Here is an 18489-nt window from a genome sequence, read left to right on the forward strand (position 1 = left end):
TGCTCTTTCAAATGTACTGCTTAAACTTCTTGAACATGCAACTCTTGCTGTCTACCATAAAGACCATCAGGTCAACAACATACTCGTGAATGTTTTGTTTTGGTCTATAATTAAACATTTCAGAAAATACCCTTTTTTTATATTTTTTTATTCGGAAGCATACTGACTTTATTTGAAACTACTTCGACAGATATAGTTTTGCAGGTTGACGGGAGGTGAGTTACGAACGAAATTCAATCCATATGTCGCTCAGCACAGAAAGCATAAACGATTAACATGAGTAGAAATGAACTTGTACTTGTTTTCATAATGTATTATTTGGATGGTATCTGTCAAAGACACTTTCTCGTTTTTTGCAAAGCTAGAATAAGGCACTAATTTTCAAAACAAAACAAAAATCTTACGATGAATGGCACGCTGGTTTTCTCCTGTGGTGATTCTGGACGGTAGGAACAGGACTGGTCAACAGTTGCGTTGTGATCACGGAGAACCGGGAAATCTGGAATGGTCTCAGTGTCTAGTGACCTGTTCTGACCAGTGGCCGTGAGTGATGATGAAAGGTCTGGAAGTAAAAGAAGAGAGAAAATGAGCGTGAGTATAAATCAATTCGAAAGTATGCTTCTGATCTATACAGTACACTGAACATTTAGACACCCTCTGGAAGTCGTCTGGATGTGTATCCATGTTGTAGCAATTAGACTGGTTTTGCGTCTCTCAGTCAATGCAGAAAGATTAATTCCCTGCACAATTCGTAATCTTCTTGTCTCTAGCATGCAGGTGTCTGTTTACCTTACCGGTTGCACATCCACCAAAAGTTTAGATCTGGTAAAAATAGCATTAAACCATGATTCCAGCAAACGCTGCCAATTTCATGAATTGATATCAGGGGATAGTTTGCGACTGAATAGAATAGATAACGTGACACACGCATTGTCTTACGTGTCCACAACCCTGACTACTTTTTACTCTTGCTCTATTCGCTGCGCAGCAAAACAATGTTTACGTGTATGTGTTCTGCGCGAACTTAGAATCCGGTTTCATTCTAGAATGGACCGGGTCCAGGTTGGAATTCTAACCCTGCGCAAGTACAGGGGTGCCATTCTAGAATGAAACCCTTGTTGCTGGTCCATTCTAGAATCGGCCGTGCGCAAGGTTGGAATTTGGGTCCAAGTTGGAATAGTCATTTCAGTTAGACTATCACACAGCCAAAGCCACAAATGTGGATTTTCTGTTTGTTTTTGTTTTTTTGTGTGTTTGGTTGGGGTTTTTTTCCGGTTTTTTTTACACTTTACTCAAAGACATCGTGAATTGGGATTGTGATGTTCTGAAAGTGATTACGATTTTGAGAGACACTCAGCACTGATCGCTACGAACGGAAATTTCCGGACTGACAGTGTTTTGCTGATCTCGCTTGTAACTTTTAATCTTATTCATATACATGAAGTTGGTCTTCTGAGTTATGAAGATATAATGTCAACGTTTTTTAAACCTGTGACAACAGCTCTATAACTCACTCTGTCCTTCTGTTGGTCTGTCTGTCGGTTAGTCGGTCTGACCGTCTGTCTGTCTGTCTGTCAAAAAAATTGTCAAAAAACCGGACATTTCCGAGAGGGAGACAGCGCTGACATTGCAAGCGGCCGCAACCGGCTCTCATCACAAAAACAACTGCCCTGCAAACAATACCGCCCTGGTAGTCCCCCTTGCTATGGTCTGCCTTTGTTTATTGCTTACTCAGGAGTGTCAACTTTCTTGACATGACATCGCAAGATCGCCAAAGGATTTTTTCAGGGGTAGACAAATCAGCCCCATTTTATCAAAGGGAAGGTGCAGGTGGAGATAATTCAAGGGAAGACAACTCTGTCTTACCTACAAACATTACGGCCCCCTTTATTCAAGGGTTTCATTCTAGAATGGCACCCCTGTACTTGCGCAGGGTTAGAATTCCAACCTGGACCCGGTCCATTCTAGAATGAAACCGGATTCTAAGTTCGCGCAGAACATATGCATGAAAATAAAAGCATGTACTCTGACCTTCAACGCATTCCTTCTTGTGAGATAATCCGCTGTTCGTATGTCGCCTCGGAGTTTCGATGGCTCGTCGACTGTACCAGCCTCGCGTAATACTGCCCTCTCCGGACTTTTATGAAGGGAAGACACTGCCGGTGGTCAAAACATTTGTTTCAGGGATGAAACGCCAACTTTTGTGCTGCAGAAAAATGGCGAAATCTGTGTCCAGAAAGTGCCCGACACTTTGAAATCTGCACGCTTGTGCTGCACACATCTCTTCCATTTCCACAAGAGACTCAGAGTTTTGTGAGGGAAAGTGTGCTATGAAATGCCTAGGGACATTGACGAGTTGTTGCAGTCTGCGGCTGCCCTCCACCGAGGCATTCTTTTCGGGCATACAGTGGTGACTTTTCTGTGTGAAAATCAAGCTGGTACTAGTGGTAGAATCAACACAATAACTTGTGACGTCACAGTGTACCGACGTCACAGTGTACCAAAAATCACGTGACCACTACTTGACCCCAGGCGACTTGTCTTGGTTAGCCCCGCAACACTAAATCTGCAACTACAACAACAACAAATTTTTTTCAAATTTTAAAATATTTTTCCAGAGATGTTTGTAACATTTGGCATTCGATTTTCAAGTTTTTGGGGATATTTAAAAACCTTGGACTTTTCCAAACAAAAAGGCATCAAAGGAGAAAATGTCAAAGAGAAAATAGGAGCAACTAATGTGATTCTCTTCCTTTGTGCAATATCACAGCCAGGGTAAAATTCCAAACAGCTTTGACGTGGAGACGGAAGTCAGGTTTGAAGAAAGAGTAAATCTATAAAGCGTCTGGAAGTGTCTTGTGAAGGTCCGAAGGCGGCGATTCAAACGTTCGAAAGCTTCTTCTTGTTCTTCTTTATGTTTCACCGTAGGTGGCAGGGGGAAATGTTATTTTGAAGTAGTCTGCGAGGATGTAACTTAGACAAAGGAAAGACGCATGAATGAGGAAACAGAAGCTTTCTAACCTTTTCTTCTATTGTGCAAAATCGCAAGAGGGAAGAGATTTTTGTTTGTTTGCTTAACACCCAGCCGACCACGAAGGACTGGGTGGCCGAGTGGTAACGCGCTTGCGCTCGGAAGCGAGAGGTTGCGTGTTCGATCCTGGGTCAGGCCGCAATTTTCTCCCCCCTTTCCTAACCTAGGTGGTGGGTTCAAGTGCTAGTCTTTCGGATGAGACGAAAAACCGAGGTCCCTTCGTGTTCACTACATTGGGGTGTGCACGTTAAAGATCCCACGATTGACAAAAGGGTCTTTCCTGGCAAAATTGTATGGGCATAAATAAAAATGTCCACCAAATACCCGTTTGACTTGGAATAATAGGCCGTGAAAGGTGAAGGCTCGCCTAACAGGCTTGAGGTTTGCTGGTCGATGTGAATGCGTTATATATTGTGTGTAAAAAATGTCTGTTTGTCTGTCTGTCTGTAAAAAATTCCATTTCAAACGGCAGAAATTAATATGTAAAGCGCGGAGAGCACAGTTAATTGTGGTTCGCGCTATATAAGCTCTTCATCATAATAATAATATCAGGGCGGGGGAAAGAGATGCAGATTTGAAGTCAATAGTTTAACAGTGAGTATTGTGCAAACGTTAACTGAATAAAAGAATTGAGATAAGAGGCATTGTCGGGCTTTGCTCCTCTGATTTCGAAGTGAGCCCAACCCTCCGAGCCAGGCTCCTTGACATTGACGTTGCATTTCTGCTCGTGTTAAACATCTTCACAACTAAAGATCCGTCCAGGCTTTCAAAGGGAACGAGAGCATCAGTACACTTGGGCACATACAAAAAATCAATAGATTGGCTCCATTCTGTACAGAGTCAGATTTTCTTTACTGAAATAGTTTAGCAGATTGACATATTAGCAGATGTCATTTTGGGAGCTAATTCAACAACAAAAATCCCAATGTACACACGAAGCGGCCAGAATTTAGATTTTGTGTGTGTGTGTGTACGTGGATGCTGTTATTCCGTGTAAAAGTCTGGAAAGATCTGTGGTGGTTAACATGATCGCTAATAGTAGAAAAAATGTACCTTTAAGCGTCTGTAAGTTTCTGTAAAGGTCTGAAGGTGCTTATTGAAAAGCCTGGAAGCTTCTTCTTCCTCTTCTTTATGTTCTACCATAAGTGGCAAGGGAATAGATTGTATTGAAGTGGTCTGTGAGGATCTAACTTCATCAAGGAATGAAGTCAGGGCGAGGAAAAGGAAACCGCTGTAAACTTTTCGTTTGTTGTACAGCATCGCAATCGGGAAGAGATCTTAATTCGAGTGAAGCCGATTGAGTTTTCAAACGTGTGTACGTAAAATGGGAAGCCGGAGGGATAGGAATCTCTGCCTATAAGAAGAACTCGATATCACCGTAGGTACTGGGTCAAAGCAAGTTAGTGCTCTATGTTGAGACGAGGAAAGACTTCAGTCTTCGGATCAAAAAGTGGTTCTTACCTTATTGCGAATGGTCTGGGTTGACGCGGGTCAATTTAGCACAACTGTTTATCCTACATACGTGAGAGAGATACCCGTGATATAAAAATCGTTCAAATCACACGTGTGTTTTTCATGTAAATGAGGTCAACCGGAAGGTCAAGCTATGTAAATTAGTAGTACATGGGATCAACCGGAAGGTCAAGCTATGTAAATTAGTAATTACATATTCATGAAGAACTACTTTTGCAACAAAATGGCAACTGCCACGAAAACCGATTTGTCAACACTGAAAGAATTTTTGACTGATGAGCTGTTCGAAGACATGTTTGGTGATGACGCGAATGATGAAGTCGATGAAGAAAAAAGTGAGTCATCCATGATTTATGATTTTTCTCCAATAGACTCATTCGTTCAGACAAACAAGAACAAGAACACTCTCCGAAAAACGGTTTACGATATACGTCGCCTATCGACGTTTATGGCGAAACACGGGGACAAAAGAAACATTAGCACCATCCAACCACAAGAATTATGCAAAATTCTCTGCTCTTTTTTCATGAGTTTGAAAAAACCGGATGGCAAAGAGTATGAACCATCCACGCTGAGGGGCCTTCTCAGCAGCATCCATCGACAGTTGAAGTCTAACAAGTCGCGTAAGGCGAAAATACAATATTTAGTCAAGTAGCTGTCGAACTCACAGAATGAAACTGAACGCAACGCAACGCAGCAAGACCGTATACTCGTAGCATCGTCACTCCACCGCCCGTGGCAAAGGCAGTGCACGTGGAATTGACAAGAAGAGCGGGGTATTCGTTGCGCTGAGAAGGATAGCACGCTTTTCTGTACCTCTCTTTGTTTTAACTTTCTGAGCGTGTTTTTAATCCAAACATATCATATCTATATATTTTTGGAATCAGGAACGGACAAGGAATAAGATGAAAGTGTTTTTAACTTGATTTCGAAAAAAAAAATTTGATAATAATTTTTATATATTTAATTTTCAGAGCTTGTTTTTAATCCGAATATAACATATTTATATGTTTTTGGAATCAGCAAATGATGGAGAATAAGATAAACGTAAATTTGGATCGTTTTATAAATTTTTATTTTTTTTTACAATTTTCAGATTTTTAATGACCAAAGTCATTAATTAATTTTTAAGCCACCAAGCTGAAATGCAATACCGAACCCCGGGCTTCGTTGAAGAGTACTTGACCAAAATTTCAACCAATTTGGTTGAAAAATGAGGGCGTGACAGTGCCGCCTCAACTTTCACGAAAAGCCGGATATGACGTCATCAAAGACATTTATCAAAAAAATGAAAAAAACGTTCGGGGATTTCATACCCAGGAACTCTCATGTCAAATTTCATAAAGATCGGTCCAGTAGTTTAGTCTGAATCGCTCTACACACACACACACACACACGCACGCACGCACGCACGCACACACATACGCACATACACCACGACCCTCGTTTCGATTCCCCCTCGATGTTAAAATATTTAGTCAAAACTTGACTAAATATAAAAAGTACTGTGCATCCGTTATAGACGGCCCCGAATTTGCACAACTGAGAGAAGTCGTGAAGACAAAGCAGAAGATTGTTAAACAGGAAGGTTGTGGCAACTTATTACCTAACAGGGCTCAACCGCTGAAAGATGAAGATGTTGACAAGCTGTGGCAGACAAAATAGATCGGAGTCGCAGATCCAGAAGCAATCCTGAATTCTCTGTGGTGGCAAAACACAGTCAACTTTGGTCTGCGCAGCGTGACTCCTCACAGGCACATGCAGTGGGGAGACGTGTCCTTGCATGAAGACAGTAATGGCAGAGAATATCTCCAATTTTGCGAAAGACAATCCAAAACATGCCAGGGCGACAATCCAAAGTCTGTGCGTGATGTCTGTCCGAAAGCTTGGGCGTCGAACGATGAGCGCTGCCCTGTCGCAGTTTACAAAACATACGCAGCTCTCTGACCAAAAGGTTACTCCGAGACAAGTTCCCCCTTCTATTGTGCAACAAACACAAAAGTTGCATCTGAAGAATTTCCATGGTTCAAGCGCCAACCTGTCGGCGTCAACAAGTTGTCAGCAACCATGAAAAACATGTGCAGAAAAGCTGGGATCATCAACCCGAGGTACACCAACCACTCTGCACGCAAGTTCCTAGTGCAGAACCTTTCCAAGAATAACGTTCCTCCGACCAAAATAATGCAGCTATCTGGGCACAAAAACGTCCAGAGTATTAACAATTACAGCAGCATTTCCCAAGAGGAACACCGTGGCTTCAGTCTGATGCTAAACGGCACTGCACAGGTCTCGGAGCTGTCGCCAGTGTCAGCAGACGACACATTGGTTTCGCCCGCATCGGCCACTTCATCTCCAGCCGTCCCCACTGCCACTGCCACAACCACATCCCAGCAAACGCTAACAACACTGTTTGCAGGGCCTGTGCACGTTGGTACCATCAACATCAACCAATATGTGTGCAGTCACCAAACCGAGAAGTGACCATCTGAAAGCTGTCGACTCGCCTGGCTCCGACCACAGGCGGAAGGTATCGTCCACTGGACTACTACTATCACAGAAAGACTACAAGGTATGTCACTCACCTTCGAGTCTTCTGTGTTCTTGGAGTCGCTTCCTGGGGGAAAATATTGTTCAAGACGGTTTGCCTCTTCCTACAGTCTGTGTAAGGTCAAATAAATACAGTTGAATGATTGTTTGAACTATTATGTGCCTTTAGTTTTCAGCTTCCGTCCGCTGCAGGTTGTTTTTAACCATCATTTGGACGAATCTTCGTTTGCGAGCCGCTAATCCACTTGGGGACAAATCATGTATCCGCACCGAATATGCATATCAGCGCTCATTGGTCTAAAACGTATGTAAATATTGAGCAGCAAAGGGAAGCTACCCACGGGAAATTAATCATCGAATATCCTGTTATTAACCAATGAGCGCTGGTATGCATATTCGGTGCGGATACATGATTTGTCCCCAAGTGGATTAGCGGCTCGCAAACGAAGATTCGTCCAAATGATGGTTAAAAACAACCTGCAGCGGACGGAAGCTGAAAACTAAAGGCACATAATAGTTCAAACAATCATTCAACTGTATTTATTTGACCTTACACAAACTGTAGGAAGAGGCAACCCGTCTTGAACAATATTTTTCCCCAGGAAGCGACTCCAAGAACACAGAAGACTCGAAGGTGAGTGACATACCTTGTAGTCTTTCTGTGATAGTAGTAGTCCAGTGGACGATACCTTCCGACTGTGCTCCGACTTGACTGTCATCCTATCGCGGAAGGATATGCTTTGCTGTTGTTGTTCCTTTCGGTTTCTTTTATCCTGTGGCCACTGCTTTTCTTTTTATCTGGTATATTTTGAAGTGACCATGATTTCGTTGTTCGAATTTATTTCATCAATGTTAATATTAAACTTAACAGTGTTAACAAAGGCGAACTACTTTGTCCTAGTTTAAGAGTGTGTGTCATGGCGGAGGAATGAATGTCAAATTGAGTAAAGTGGTTTGAAGTTAAGTTACAGTGATGATTGTCGTAAAAACGTGTGAAGGCAGCGTGTTGGGAATTTACCACATTTTCTCCTTGTGCGTTTCCCGCAGTGGGGCACTGCGGTTATGAAATTAAAGGCCCCTCCTGTTTTTGGAACCGCAGGAGCTTTCTAGTTTGCTGTTAGGTAGATTTTTGGTTCCTCTTTCCTGTCATGCTCTCTTTTTCTTCATGAATTCTTTTCTTTTTTCTGCCTTCTTGCTCATTCACCTGTATTTTTTCCAAAAATCTCTTCTCTTGCCGCTTGTCTTGCGATTCATGTATAGTTTAATCTGTTAGTGTTCTGATGTAAGTCCAGCAGTAGATAGGTTAAGCCTATTTTAACATACTGGAAACTGGTAATCTTCCAGTAGGTATTAATTTAGTTTTACTAAAGCCTGCTGGGACACAAGTAATGGGTTAGTGCATTTGTAAACAGGAATCGCTTGACAAGTGGCCCCCTTCATCCCCCCCTTCCTCGTCCTGATATGGCTCTGCGTAGTCGGCTGGACGTTAAGCAACAAATAAACAAACAAACAAACAAATCCTTGTGCGTTCGCTGGATCGGCGATAATGCATAATTATGTCACTATGTTTGATTGTTTGTTTGTTTGTTTGCCATACGAGCGACCAACTTCAGTCTTCGAGAGCTTCATTTTATTCACTAAATCATTTCAAATTCCTAGAGTAGTCCGTCTCGTCAATAATGCTGGATGTGAAAAAGCACCTGTCTTCTAATCCCACTAACCTCGTATATAAAGAGTACTGGTAATCTTATCTTATCTTATCTTATCTTATCTTATCTTACCTTATCTCTCTTATCGACAGGTGCACGGTCGTCATCATCGGGGCCGGTCCCGTGGGTTTGACGTCATTGATCATTGCGTCACGCAACCCTCACGTCAATCGCATCGTGGTGTACGAAGAGGCGAGCAGGCTCGCGCTGGTGAACAGAGCTCATCAGATCGCATTCGACAGAAAGACTGTGCTCTTTCTCAAAGGGCTGGATGTCGACTTCGACAACATGGAAGGCTTCTTCGAGAAGAACATCTTCTACACTAGGATAGGGATCTTCCTTGAGTACCTTCTGAACAAACTGCCCAGAGTACCTGTTCCTCTGGATTTGAAGATGGAGACTAAGGTAGGTTAAAGTTGTATGAGAGGGGGAGAGGGGTGTTAAGCTCTGAAAGATGTACCAGTTGCACTAAAAACAAACCTACGCAAGAATAGAATTTCCTATGAGTATCTGCTGAACAAACTGCTCTGGATATGGAGATGGAGATTAAGGTAAATTGTATATGAGAGGGGAAGGGGGTGATTGGTTCTGAAAGATATTCAAGTTGTAATAAAAAATAAATTTAAAACCACACGCAAGAATAGGGATTCTGCGTGAGTACAGACTGAACACAATGCCCTGGGTACCTGTGTCATTTGACATTTGCTATGAAGATGGAGACTACGGTAGACCGTCTGAGAGTGGGACGAGGGGTGATCGTATCTGAAAGGTGTACAAGTTGTAACAATAAAAACACGGAAGAATAGGGATTTTCCGTAAGTACAGGCTGAACAAACTGCTCTGGGTGCATGTGTCATTGGCTATGAAGATGGAGACTACGGTTGGCTGTATGAGAGTGGGGCGAGTGAGAGGGGTGATAGGTTCTGTAAGGTGTATCAGTTGTGCTAAAACAAAAGTCAACGTAAGAATAAGGCTTTCCTGTGAGTATGTGCTGAACAACCTGCCCAGGGTGCCTCGTTCATTGGTTATGAAGAGGGAGGCTCAGATAGGTTGAATAAACGTGGGAAGGGGATGGCTGTGGTGGCGGTGATGATAGTGGTGGTTGTGGTATACTCTACTCCTCATAATTTTCTTGAGTATCTGCCGAACAAACTGCCTAGGGTCCCTTTTACTCTGGATATGAAGATATAGACTACGTTTGGCGAGGTCAGTGTCGCTGCTATTGTCGTTGTTCATATCGTAGCTGCGGCCGCTTCTGATGCTGAAGCGAATTTGTGTCGGCTGTCGAATTTTTCACGCCATTTTCTTTGAGCGCTGGATGCAAAACAAGCTTAGAGAAGTCCATAGTGAAGCGAGAGGGCCTGTAAGTCTGTTTGTCTGTCTATGTACCTGTCTACCTGTTTGTCTGTCTATGTGCCTGTCTACCTGTCTGTGTCCGTATTTGCGAGAACGCATTGATGAGCACCATTAAACTGGGTTGCGCCTAAGCGTGTGCATCCTCCCATGTATGCTTTGTGCCAACGCCTACCTCAATGCGTCGGTCTGTGTCTGTTCTCTGCGTCTCTCGTAATACCGCGTACGCCCTTCTTCATCTTGCTTGCTACATGGTCTATAAGCCGGCTCACAAGGTCCGCTGATGTGACGGATGAAGCAATTACCACCGCGTCCTTACCCTAGAGCCACCAGAGAGCCCTGTCTCTTGTCTGCTTGAAACCCCAGGGTAGCGCCAACAATCAATAGCAGAAAAAGGGAAATGGGGATTCCACAAACGCTGTAGCTGTTTTCTTGTCAGTCCCAGGGGGAGGGGGGGGGAGATCGAAAGAAGAACGAAAGCAAAACAAGAACATGAATTAAATAAGCCAAACAGCGTAAAACCACTGGTAATTGTCTTGGTGTGGTTTTAATACACAGGTATATGATCTATAAATTCCTATCCCCCTTCATTGGCTCTGTCGACGCCCGTTTTTAACCGTTCTGGAAAAAGCTCAATGGCCGATTGATTAACCGCGCGTCGACTGCTTCCGATTACAATGTACTTCTGGCTAATACTAATACATGTAGAGAACGGGTGGATCGGTGGTGGGGGTGGGGGGGGGGAGTCATTTGCGTGCGGAGGGAAGGGCATCGAGTAAGGTATAGGATACGGAGTTTCTTGCCTGCAATTTGTTTGTCTAGGTCATTTTGACCCCAGATGGAGTTCGCCATCCACACACACTCTGTCATTCAATACGAACGGTTAGTGGAGTGTCCTTCTTGATCGGTAAGACTGAGCGATATTGGCGTTCGATTGTTATAACGCACCTTACGGACAAGGTGTCACTTATCATAGTCAGTCGACTGCGGAAGTTAGCTTGCTTGAGCAGCTGAGAATAGTAATATTTAATTTAGCTTTTGTTGCATATACAGCGCGGACATTTATAGGGCGCGCTGGCCAGGATTAAATTAAGAAAAGTGAACCTCAAATTTCGATCAATCCGACCCCAGATTAGTACTTTTCTTCATTCAATTCTGGAATGTCTGGTTCCCACCTGGTCGGTAACTTTCTCGCGTACGTCGGCCCAAGAAACGTGATCCGCATAGCTCTCAACTATTTGTTTTCAAAGAAATTGTACATGTTATGTCTTGAGCGCTTACGCCACTGTGTTATTGGATCTTACCGTTTATGGTTATAGTGGAAGGTCAAGGACTTCGTCTGCTTTCGTGGGCTGCAACTCCCACATGTACACTCGTGTTTTGCACGAGTGGGCTTTCACTGGTATGACCTGCCGTTTAAGCAGCTAGTCTGCTTTTTTCTGTCATTTTGTTAAGGGGAATGCATGCTGGGTATTTTCGTGTTTCTGTAACCCACCAAAATCTGACATGGGTTACATGATCTTTTCCGTGCGTACTTGGTCTTTTGCTTGCACGTACACACGAAGGCACTATAGCAGATCTGAAACTTAGTTGACCTTGGAGATCGGGGGAAAAATCTCCACCCTTATCTGTCATCTCACCAGGCGCAGCCGGGATTCGAATCCCGGAAATTCCACGTTGAAAGTTGAATTCTTAACCACTTGGCTATGGTAATCGTGCAAGGCCAAGGTACCTTTAAGTGGAGGTAGTGCGCGTGGGGAAGGGGTGTGTGTGATGATTTTATCTCCCTGGTTTTCTGGAGCACTTTGCCTACACCATTTGCACGACACCTTCGAGAAATCGTGGGTGCTCTCTGGTTTCACGCTTGTTAATTGATTTTCCTCCGGAGAGAGAGAAAGATGTAGGGTAGAGAGAGGGGGTGGTACAGAATGAGAGAAAGTGTGACGAAGAGAGGGGGCGAGGGAGAGCATGTGTGTCTCTGTGTGTGTCTGTGTGTGTCTGTGTTTTTGTATGTCTGTGTTGGGGCTTTCAGAAGTGATGTGGTTCCGTTAACCAAATCCTTTGCTTTTATTAATACACGTAGGCGTTTCCAGTGACGTTTTCCTTGAAGGTCAGTCTTTGTGAAATGTCTTTGAAAGTCAATCTTTCCGTTTGTCACAAACAAGGCAAAAGAACGAAGTCTGATGGAAAGTGAAAAAGTGGGAGTTTCCTTTGAAACTCAAGCTTTCAAAAGCTGCTTCTGCAAGGTGAAAAATTGGGACAATGGCTTGATCCAAGGCTTATAAAGATACCTTCCTTCTCGATTGAACCGTCACGTGAAGCACCACTGGTCTTTCAGGCGATAGAAAGACAAAAAGCTTGGCCGGACGAGACCCCCTGCAGCAGAAGCTTTATGGCGACCTTGTGCCACCCAACTGGATGGGAACAAGTCGCGGGATTTGATTGGTTTAAATCACAACAAATCTCAATTTCAACCAATCCGAACCCGCGGCTGCGTACCACCTATTCGGGTGGCATTAATCTAGTTTTGCTTCTCACACCTCAGGCATGTCGGCTCTAAAGAGGACGGCGACTTTTGTATGCGCCACAGGAGAGAACATCTGGAGAAGCACGACAACGAAGAACAAGAAGAAGAAGAAACAAGTCGCGTAAGGCGAAAATACAATATTTAGTCAAGTAGCTGTCGAACTCACAGAATGAAACTGAACGCAATGCAACGCAGCAAGACCGTATACTCGTAGTCCACCGCTCACGGCATAGGCAGTGAAATTGACAAGAAGAGCGGGGTAGTAGTTGCGCTAAGAAGGATAGCACGCTTTTCTGTACCTCTCTTTGTTTTAACTTTCTGAGCGTGTTTTTAATCCAAACATATCATATCTATATGTTTTTGGAATCAGGAACCGACAAGGAATAAGATGAAAGTGTTTTTAAATTGATTTGGACACTTTAATTTTGATAATAATTTTTATATATTTAATTTTCAGAGCTTGTTTTTAATCCGAATATAACATATTTATATGTTTTTGGAATCAGCAAATGATGGAGAATAAGATAAACGTAAATTTGGATCGTTTCATAAATTTTTATTTTTTTTTACAATTTTCAGATTTTTAATGACCAAAGTCATTAATTAATTTTTAAGCCACCAAGCTGAAATGCAATACCGAAGTCCGGGCTTCGTCGAAGATTACTTGACCAAAATTTCAACCAATTTGGTTGAAAAATGAGGGCGTGACAGTGCCGCCTCAACTTTCACGAAAAGCCGGATATGACGTCATCAAAGACATTTATCAAAAAAATGAAAAAAACGTTCGGGGATTTCATACCCAGGAACTCTCATGTCAAATTTCATAAAGATCGGTCCAGTAGTTTAGTCTGAATCGCTCTACACACACACACACACGCACAGACAGACACACATACACCACGACCCTCGTTTCGATTCCCCCTCGATGTTAAAATATTTAGTCAAAACTTGACTAAATATAAAAACATCACAGATCGGTCCCGGCTTTTTAAATGCACTAAGTGCGTCTTTTTTGTTGAATGCCTTCCAAAAATCAACAGCCTGGTTGCACGCTTCACGCAAAATATTTACCAGGCGTCGGTCACTTCAAAAATTGCATTTTGCCTACGCTGGCGGTTGTTGAAAGTAAGTGTTGAGTTTTAAAAGCAAAACTTTGAACCGTGATGCTTGAACTGAGAAGGAAGTTTGCTTGGAGAAATCATAGAAATGCCTCTAGGATAATGTCTCCCGTCCTTTCTTAACTATCCGCACGAACGAATCGAAGACCGACACATAAATTATATGTTCGCCTGTACTTCCTCCCTAAGTTGTCAGAAATGTGCGCACAAAAAGAATACTAATAGGATCATTTTCCACATCGTGTGTCAGCTTTGTCTGGTCTTTTCGTCTTTGTCTTCTATTTTGTCTACTCGTTATCAAGAGATTTTTCCCCGTAAGCTTTTAAATCATGCGCTGAAGAAGTTTTCTAGTTCTATGTGCATAGACGTTTTATGACCACACTCCAATTTTCAATACTCTCTCAGACTTTCCCTCTCAAATCCGATGCTTCTACCGGGGCGAACACCTCACATTTTTATGCGGCTCAGGGGGTGCACAGTTTTGAACGGTAAAATTGCGAAATCCATGCTTGTTATTCTCCCAGGTGCCAGGAGACTGGTTCCAAATAACTTACACTCTTGTTGCACAAGTCGTATGCATTTAGAGCGCTTACGTCCCTTTCTTTCTCATATCATGCATAACACGTTGCTGTTTTGCTGTTTTATTTTATTTGCACACACTTTAAGAGTCAACAGCATCCTTCACTTCCCAACACCACGATTGTGCGGTTCGAAAGTTAACTTTTTTTTTCTAAGAGAAAAGTCTTTCGGAGTTTTCGGAGTTTTCTTGCACCTCTCCTGTCGTGGAAAAGAAGAATCCTACCACAACACCTTAAGACTTGTGAGAGAGGTTCAATAATGCACTTCACTTTTGTCCTTTGAGATCAAACGTGGGAGTGCTTTTTGGATGTCAGAATTAAGGGAGATATACGAGTCCGGGATAAACTGTGCCCTCAAAGCAGTTTTTCCCAGTGTGACGTCCCAGAACGTCCCCACTCTAAGAACGTCCAGAAGGTCACAGTGCACATTTGAAAGCAGACCATCGACAAAGGTAAGATGTTATTAAAATGTTTGACTTCTTTAGGCTTTGGAAGAGACGTTTATCGGGTAGATGTATGTTTCTTTCTGATCTGAAGGATAAATCGAAAAAAATTTCGTTCAAATCGTTGACTTCTTTACATTTTTTTAAGCGAGCTTGATCAGGCAGAGGTGTGTTTATCGATAAGTTGATTAGTATCATCTGCTTATTCTCAAGAAAGATTATGCTGAAGGGAATATTGCAATGTTAACAGGTGCAGCGTTTGGACGTCAACATTTCAAACATCACTCTCGCTTAAAAAAAAGAAAACAAAAAACAAGCTCACAAACAAACATGTGGGATTGGGCAGGTGCTGTGAGAGAGATAGCCTCGGGGGAATCGAATCAAAACCCGATTATTAAAAAAAGAAACCAACTCTGTATGTAGCAGTTTAAACTAAACAAAGGTCAGAGCAGCCAGGCGATTGATTATCTGCCAGTTTTCCAAAGAGCTCCATCAAAGATAGAGCAAAGAAGAAAACTTACATCTTAATTAGTACAAGCATTCAACGACTTATGTCTTATTCTTCTCCGTCTTTTTTCGGTCTCTGACATGTCAAGATGTCCTAATTGTCCTTTAAAACAGGCTCAGTACAGGGGAAAACGTTCAATTCGGTTTCAGAGCGTTTTTTCCACCGGGAGGGTTTTTTCAGGGAATACTGCAGCTTGCGACAAGAGAAGCTCCCGTAGGACCGCCCGTAGTAGCACGAGGTCAACCAGGTATGGCCATACGTGCACAATTCTGGCAGCGCTTAGGGGCGGTATGCATGAAAACGTGCCCAACTGGGTGGGACTCAAGCACGGGGTATGTATTGGTTAAAATCTTAATCGAATCTCAGTTTCAACCAATCTGATCCAGCGCTTGGTTCCCTTCATGTTGTGCATTTTCTCGTGCTCAACACTCTATGGGATTCAAAAGAGCTGCAAATATGCAATAAACAGCCAAACAAGCAACCTTGTATGAAGATCTCATAACTTCGCTGTTTATCTCCACGTTTGTGTGCACTCTTGTGCCAGGAACGGAAAGAAGGGGTGTGTGTGTGTGTGTGTGTGTGTGTGTGTGTGTGTGTGTGTGTGTGTGTGTGTGTGTGTGTGTGTGAGGAGGGGGAGGGGGGGCAACTGTGCCTCAAGAACTCTTTCCGCTGAACAAACAACAAAAACAAAAAACGAAATAGATGAAGACATGGCAAACGGTTTTCATCACGTTCCATTTGAAGCACATGGTGACTGCACTGATAATGCTCCAAGCACATGCCGATGTCAGACATGTAAGGGAGCTGTAATTTTTATTTTTATTTTTTTTTTTTTCATTGGGACGAGGGGGCGTATAGAAAACAAAAGAGTGTGAGTCGGTGTGTGTACGTCTGTGCCTGTCTTTGTGTCTATGTTGTCGCGTCTGTCTGTCTCTCTGTCTGCGGCAGAATTGGAACATGTTCTAAAAATGTTCGTAACGACGACTGCGGTCTGCGTCGAAAGATCGCCGTAGGAATCTTTGTGTGTGTGTTTCTGTGTGGGAATACATGGAAGGGAGTGAAGTCTGTCTGTGAGTCGATGCATTTCTGCATCGGTGACTGTTTGATTTTGTTGCAAATCTTCCTGAATGGCGCATGAGCGACTCTCCGTATGGGAACGCCTACGGCAATTTCATTTTCCTCATGTCGAGTATTTCCTTCTTTCCGCTGAAAGAAAAGAAGTCTGTGTTTGCCTTCACACATTCCATAGTCCATACATCGATCTCCCACAGCAGTGAACATCATCGTTAACATACCGCCTGTCGCTCAGCGGCGAACAGCCTATTTTCCAACCCTCATTCCCACCCCCTACCTCAACCCTCCATCTCCAATCAAGACCCCAACCCCCTCCCCTCCGATTCTACGCTACCCTTCCCCGTCCTCACGACTGCTTCCGCCCTCTGCTGTGCAGTTCTTCCATTTTTGTTGGATAATGATGCAAGACAATTCCGCAGTGCCGGTGCTGATATTAAAACTGAAGGATTCTTTTTTTCCAGCGACCTTCCAGAACCCACCCCACCATGCCCATCCCCCTTTCTCTCGGATCACCCCCCTCCCGTTCCCCTTCACCTTCACCTTCACCTTCACCTTCCGCCCTCTGTTGTGCAAGTCCTCTATGTTTCGTGGGATGATAATGGAAGCCAGTGCATTACTGATTTGTCGGTACTGATATTGAAATCGAAGAGCCAATTTTCCGAACATCATCTCGACGCCCCGACCCGAGATCTCACATCATCCGCCGTTTACCTCCCCCCTTCATCCTCTGTTCTCTCTTTTTTTCTCTCCTTTTTTCTCTTTTTTTCCCTTTTGTTTTGTTTTATGCAAGAGAGAACAGATGACGGATGAAGACCTAGTTTTTGTCTCACCCTCCCCCACCCCCTCAACCCTTCGTTCCTTCATATCCACCACCAGCATTGCCCCCTGGCCGAAGCAGTGTCAGATATTTCTTTAGATTTTTAACTCCGGGCGCCAACTCTGCTCGAGAACATCATTGTCTATGATTTGTGTTGGATAATCCCGCACGACAGTAGAGTGGTGCCGGTTTGGGTTTTGAGATTGAAATCAAGATGTTGGTGTCTGGTTATACCCTTGTTCTGCCCACATGCCTCACACATCCCCCAAAACGCCTCCCCACCCTTTCCCCCACCCCAACCCCCCTCCAGCATTCACCTCCCTTTAACACACACACTCCCAGGTGCGACAATGTCCGATTTTGTTGTTCCTTTATTTATTTATTTATGATCGGGTACAAATACAAGACAGAGAAAGGATAGCGTCGGTTTCAAGATTGAAATGACGAGATGAGTGACTGGTGATGACCTGGTTCTGCCCCCCGCCTCCATCCTCCCAGGCCCTACCCCGCCGGTTCCTTTGAATCATCGGGCACGACACTGTCGGAAATGTTTAGTGTTGGCCGGACAAGAAAGCAAGACGCTGAGATGTAACAAAATGCTGAGACTGCAATCACAAGCTCGGTGACCGGATTTGACCTCGATCTGACCCTCACCCGCCCTGGACGACAGAGTCGAATACGTTTAGCTTTGATTTAATGACATATGCAGAATGGTGAATGTCGACTTTAATTAAATTACATTAGAATGGTGAATGTCGGTTTTAAAACTGAAATCATGAACTCCGTTATGCCCTGGTCGTCCCTCCGGGCTCTACCCACCTTCCTCACTCCCCTTTTACCGAACCTCGTTCCTAAACTTCCCGGGCACGACAGTGTCTAAAATTCTTAGTTTGATTGGTTAAGAATGCAAGACAGTGCATGGCTCCCATAGACGTTCTACCGTAAGGCATCCTGAACCCCGAATTTAAATTTGTAGGGGGTCCAAGGACCCCCTTTAGTAGAACTTTAGAGGATCCCAAGACCAGGAGGACTTCTGCGAGACCAAATTCATACAAACAAAAGCACGTTATTTCGGTTAGATTTACACCGAAGATTCGCGTCGGCACACATCTGGCAGAAAAATGTTATCGTCTTCAAAATCCAGACAATCTTGTCCATTCTGTGTATGGAAACTAGTAGACGATAACAGTCTGAAATCAGTACCGACGATACGCATGATAACGCAAATTTGGTGCGTCCAGTGACCCGCTCTTATCATCGTGGGACCCCCTTCAAGAATTTCTTGGACGTGTTTTCGGGTTCTAGTACGTA

The 18489-nt window shown here is 43.6% G+C and overlaps 1 protein-coding gene across 1 annotated transcript in view; it reads left to right on the forward strand.

The window, feature by feature from the left end:
* Positions 1 to 18489, forward strand: part of LOC138968755 (uncharacterized) — a 63017-nt gene that overhangs the window by 5544 nt on the left and 38984 nt on the right. Inside the window, exon 2 of the mRNA XM_070341400.1 lies at positions 8853 to 9165. Coding sequence (XP_070197501.1) covers positions 8853 to 9165 — 313 coding nt within the window. The remainder of the gene's footprint in view (positions 1 to 8852; positions 9166 to 18489) is intronic.

Source organism: Littorina saxatilis, linkage group LG1 (genome assembly GCF_037325665.1).
Source record: "Littorina saxatilis isolate snail1 linkage group LG1, US_GU_Lsax_2.0, whole genome shotgun sequence".
Classification (NCBI taxonomy): Eukaryota; Metazoa; Mollusca; class Gastropoda; order Littorinimorpha; family Littorinidae; genus Littorina; species Littorina saxatilis.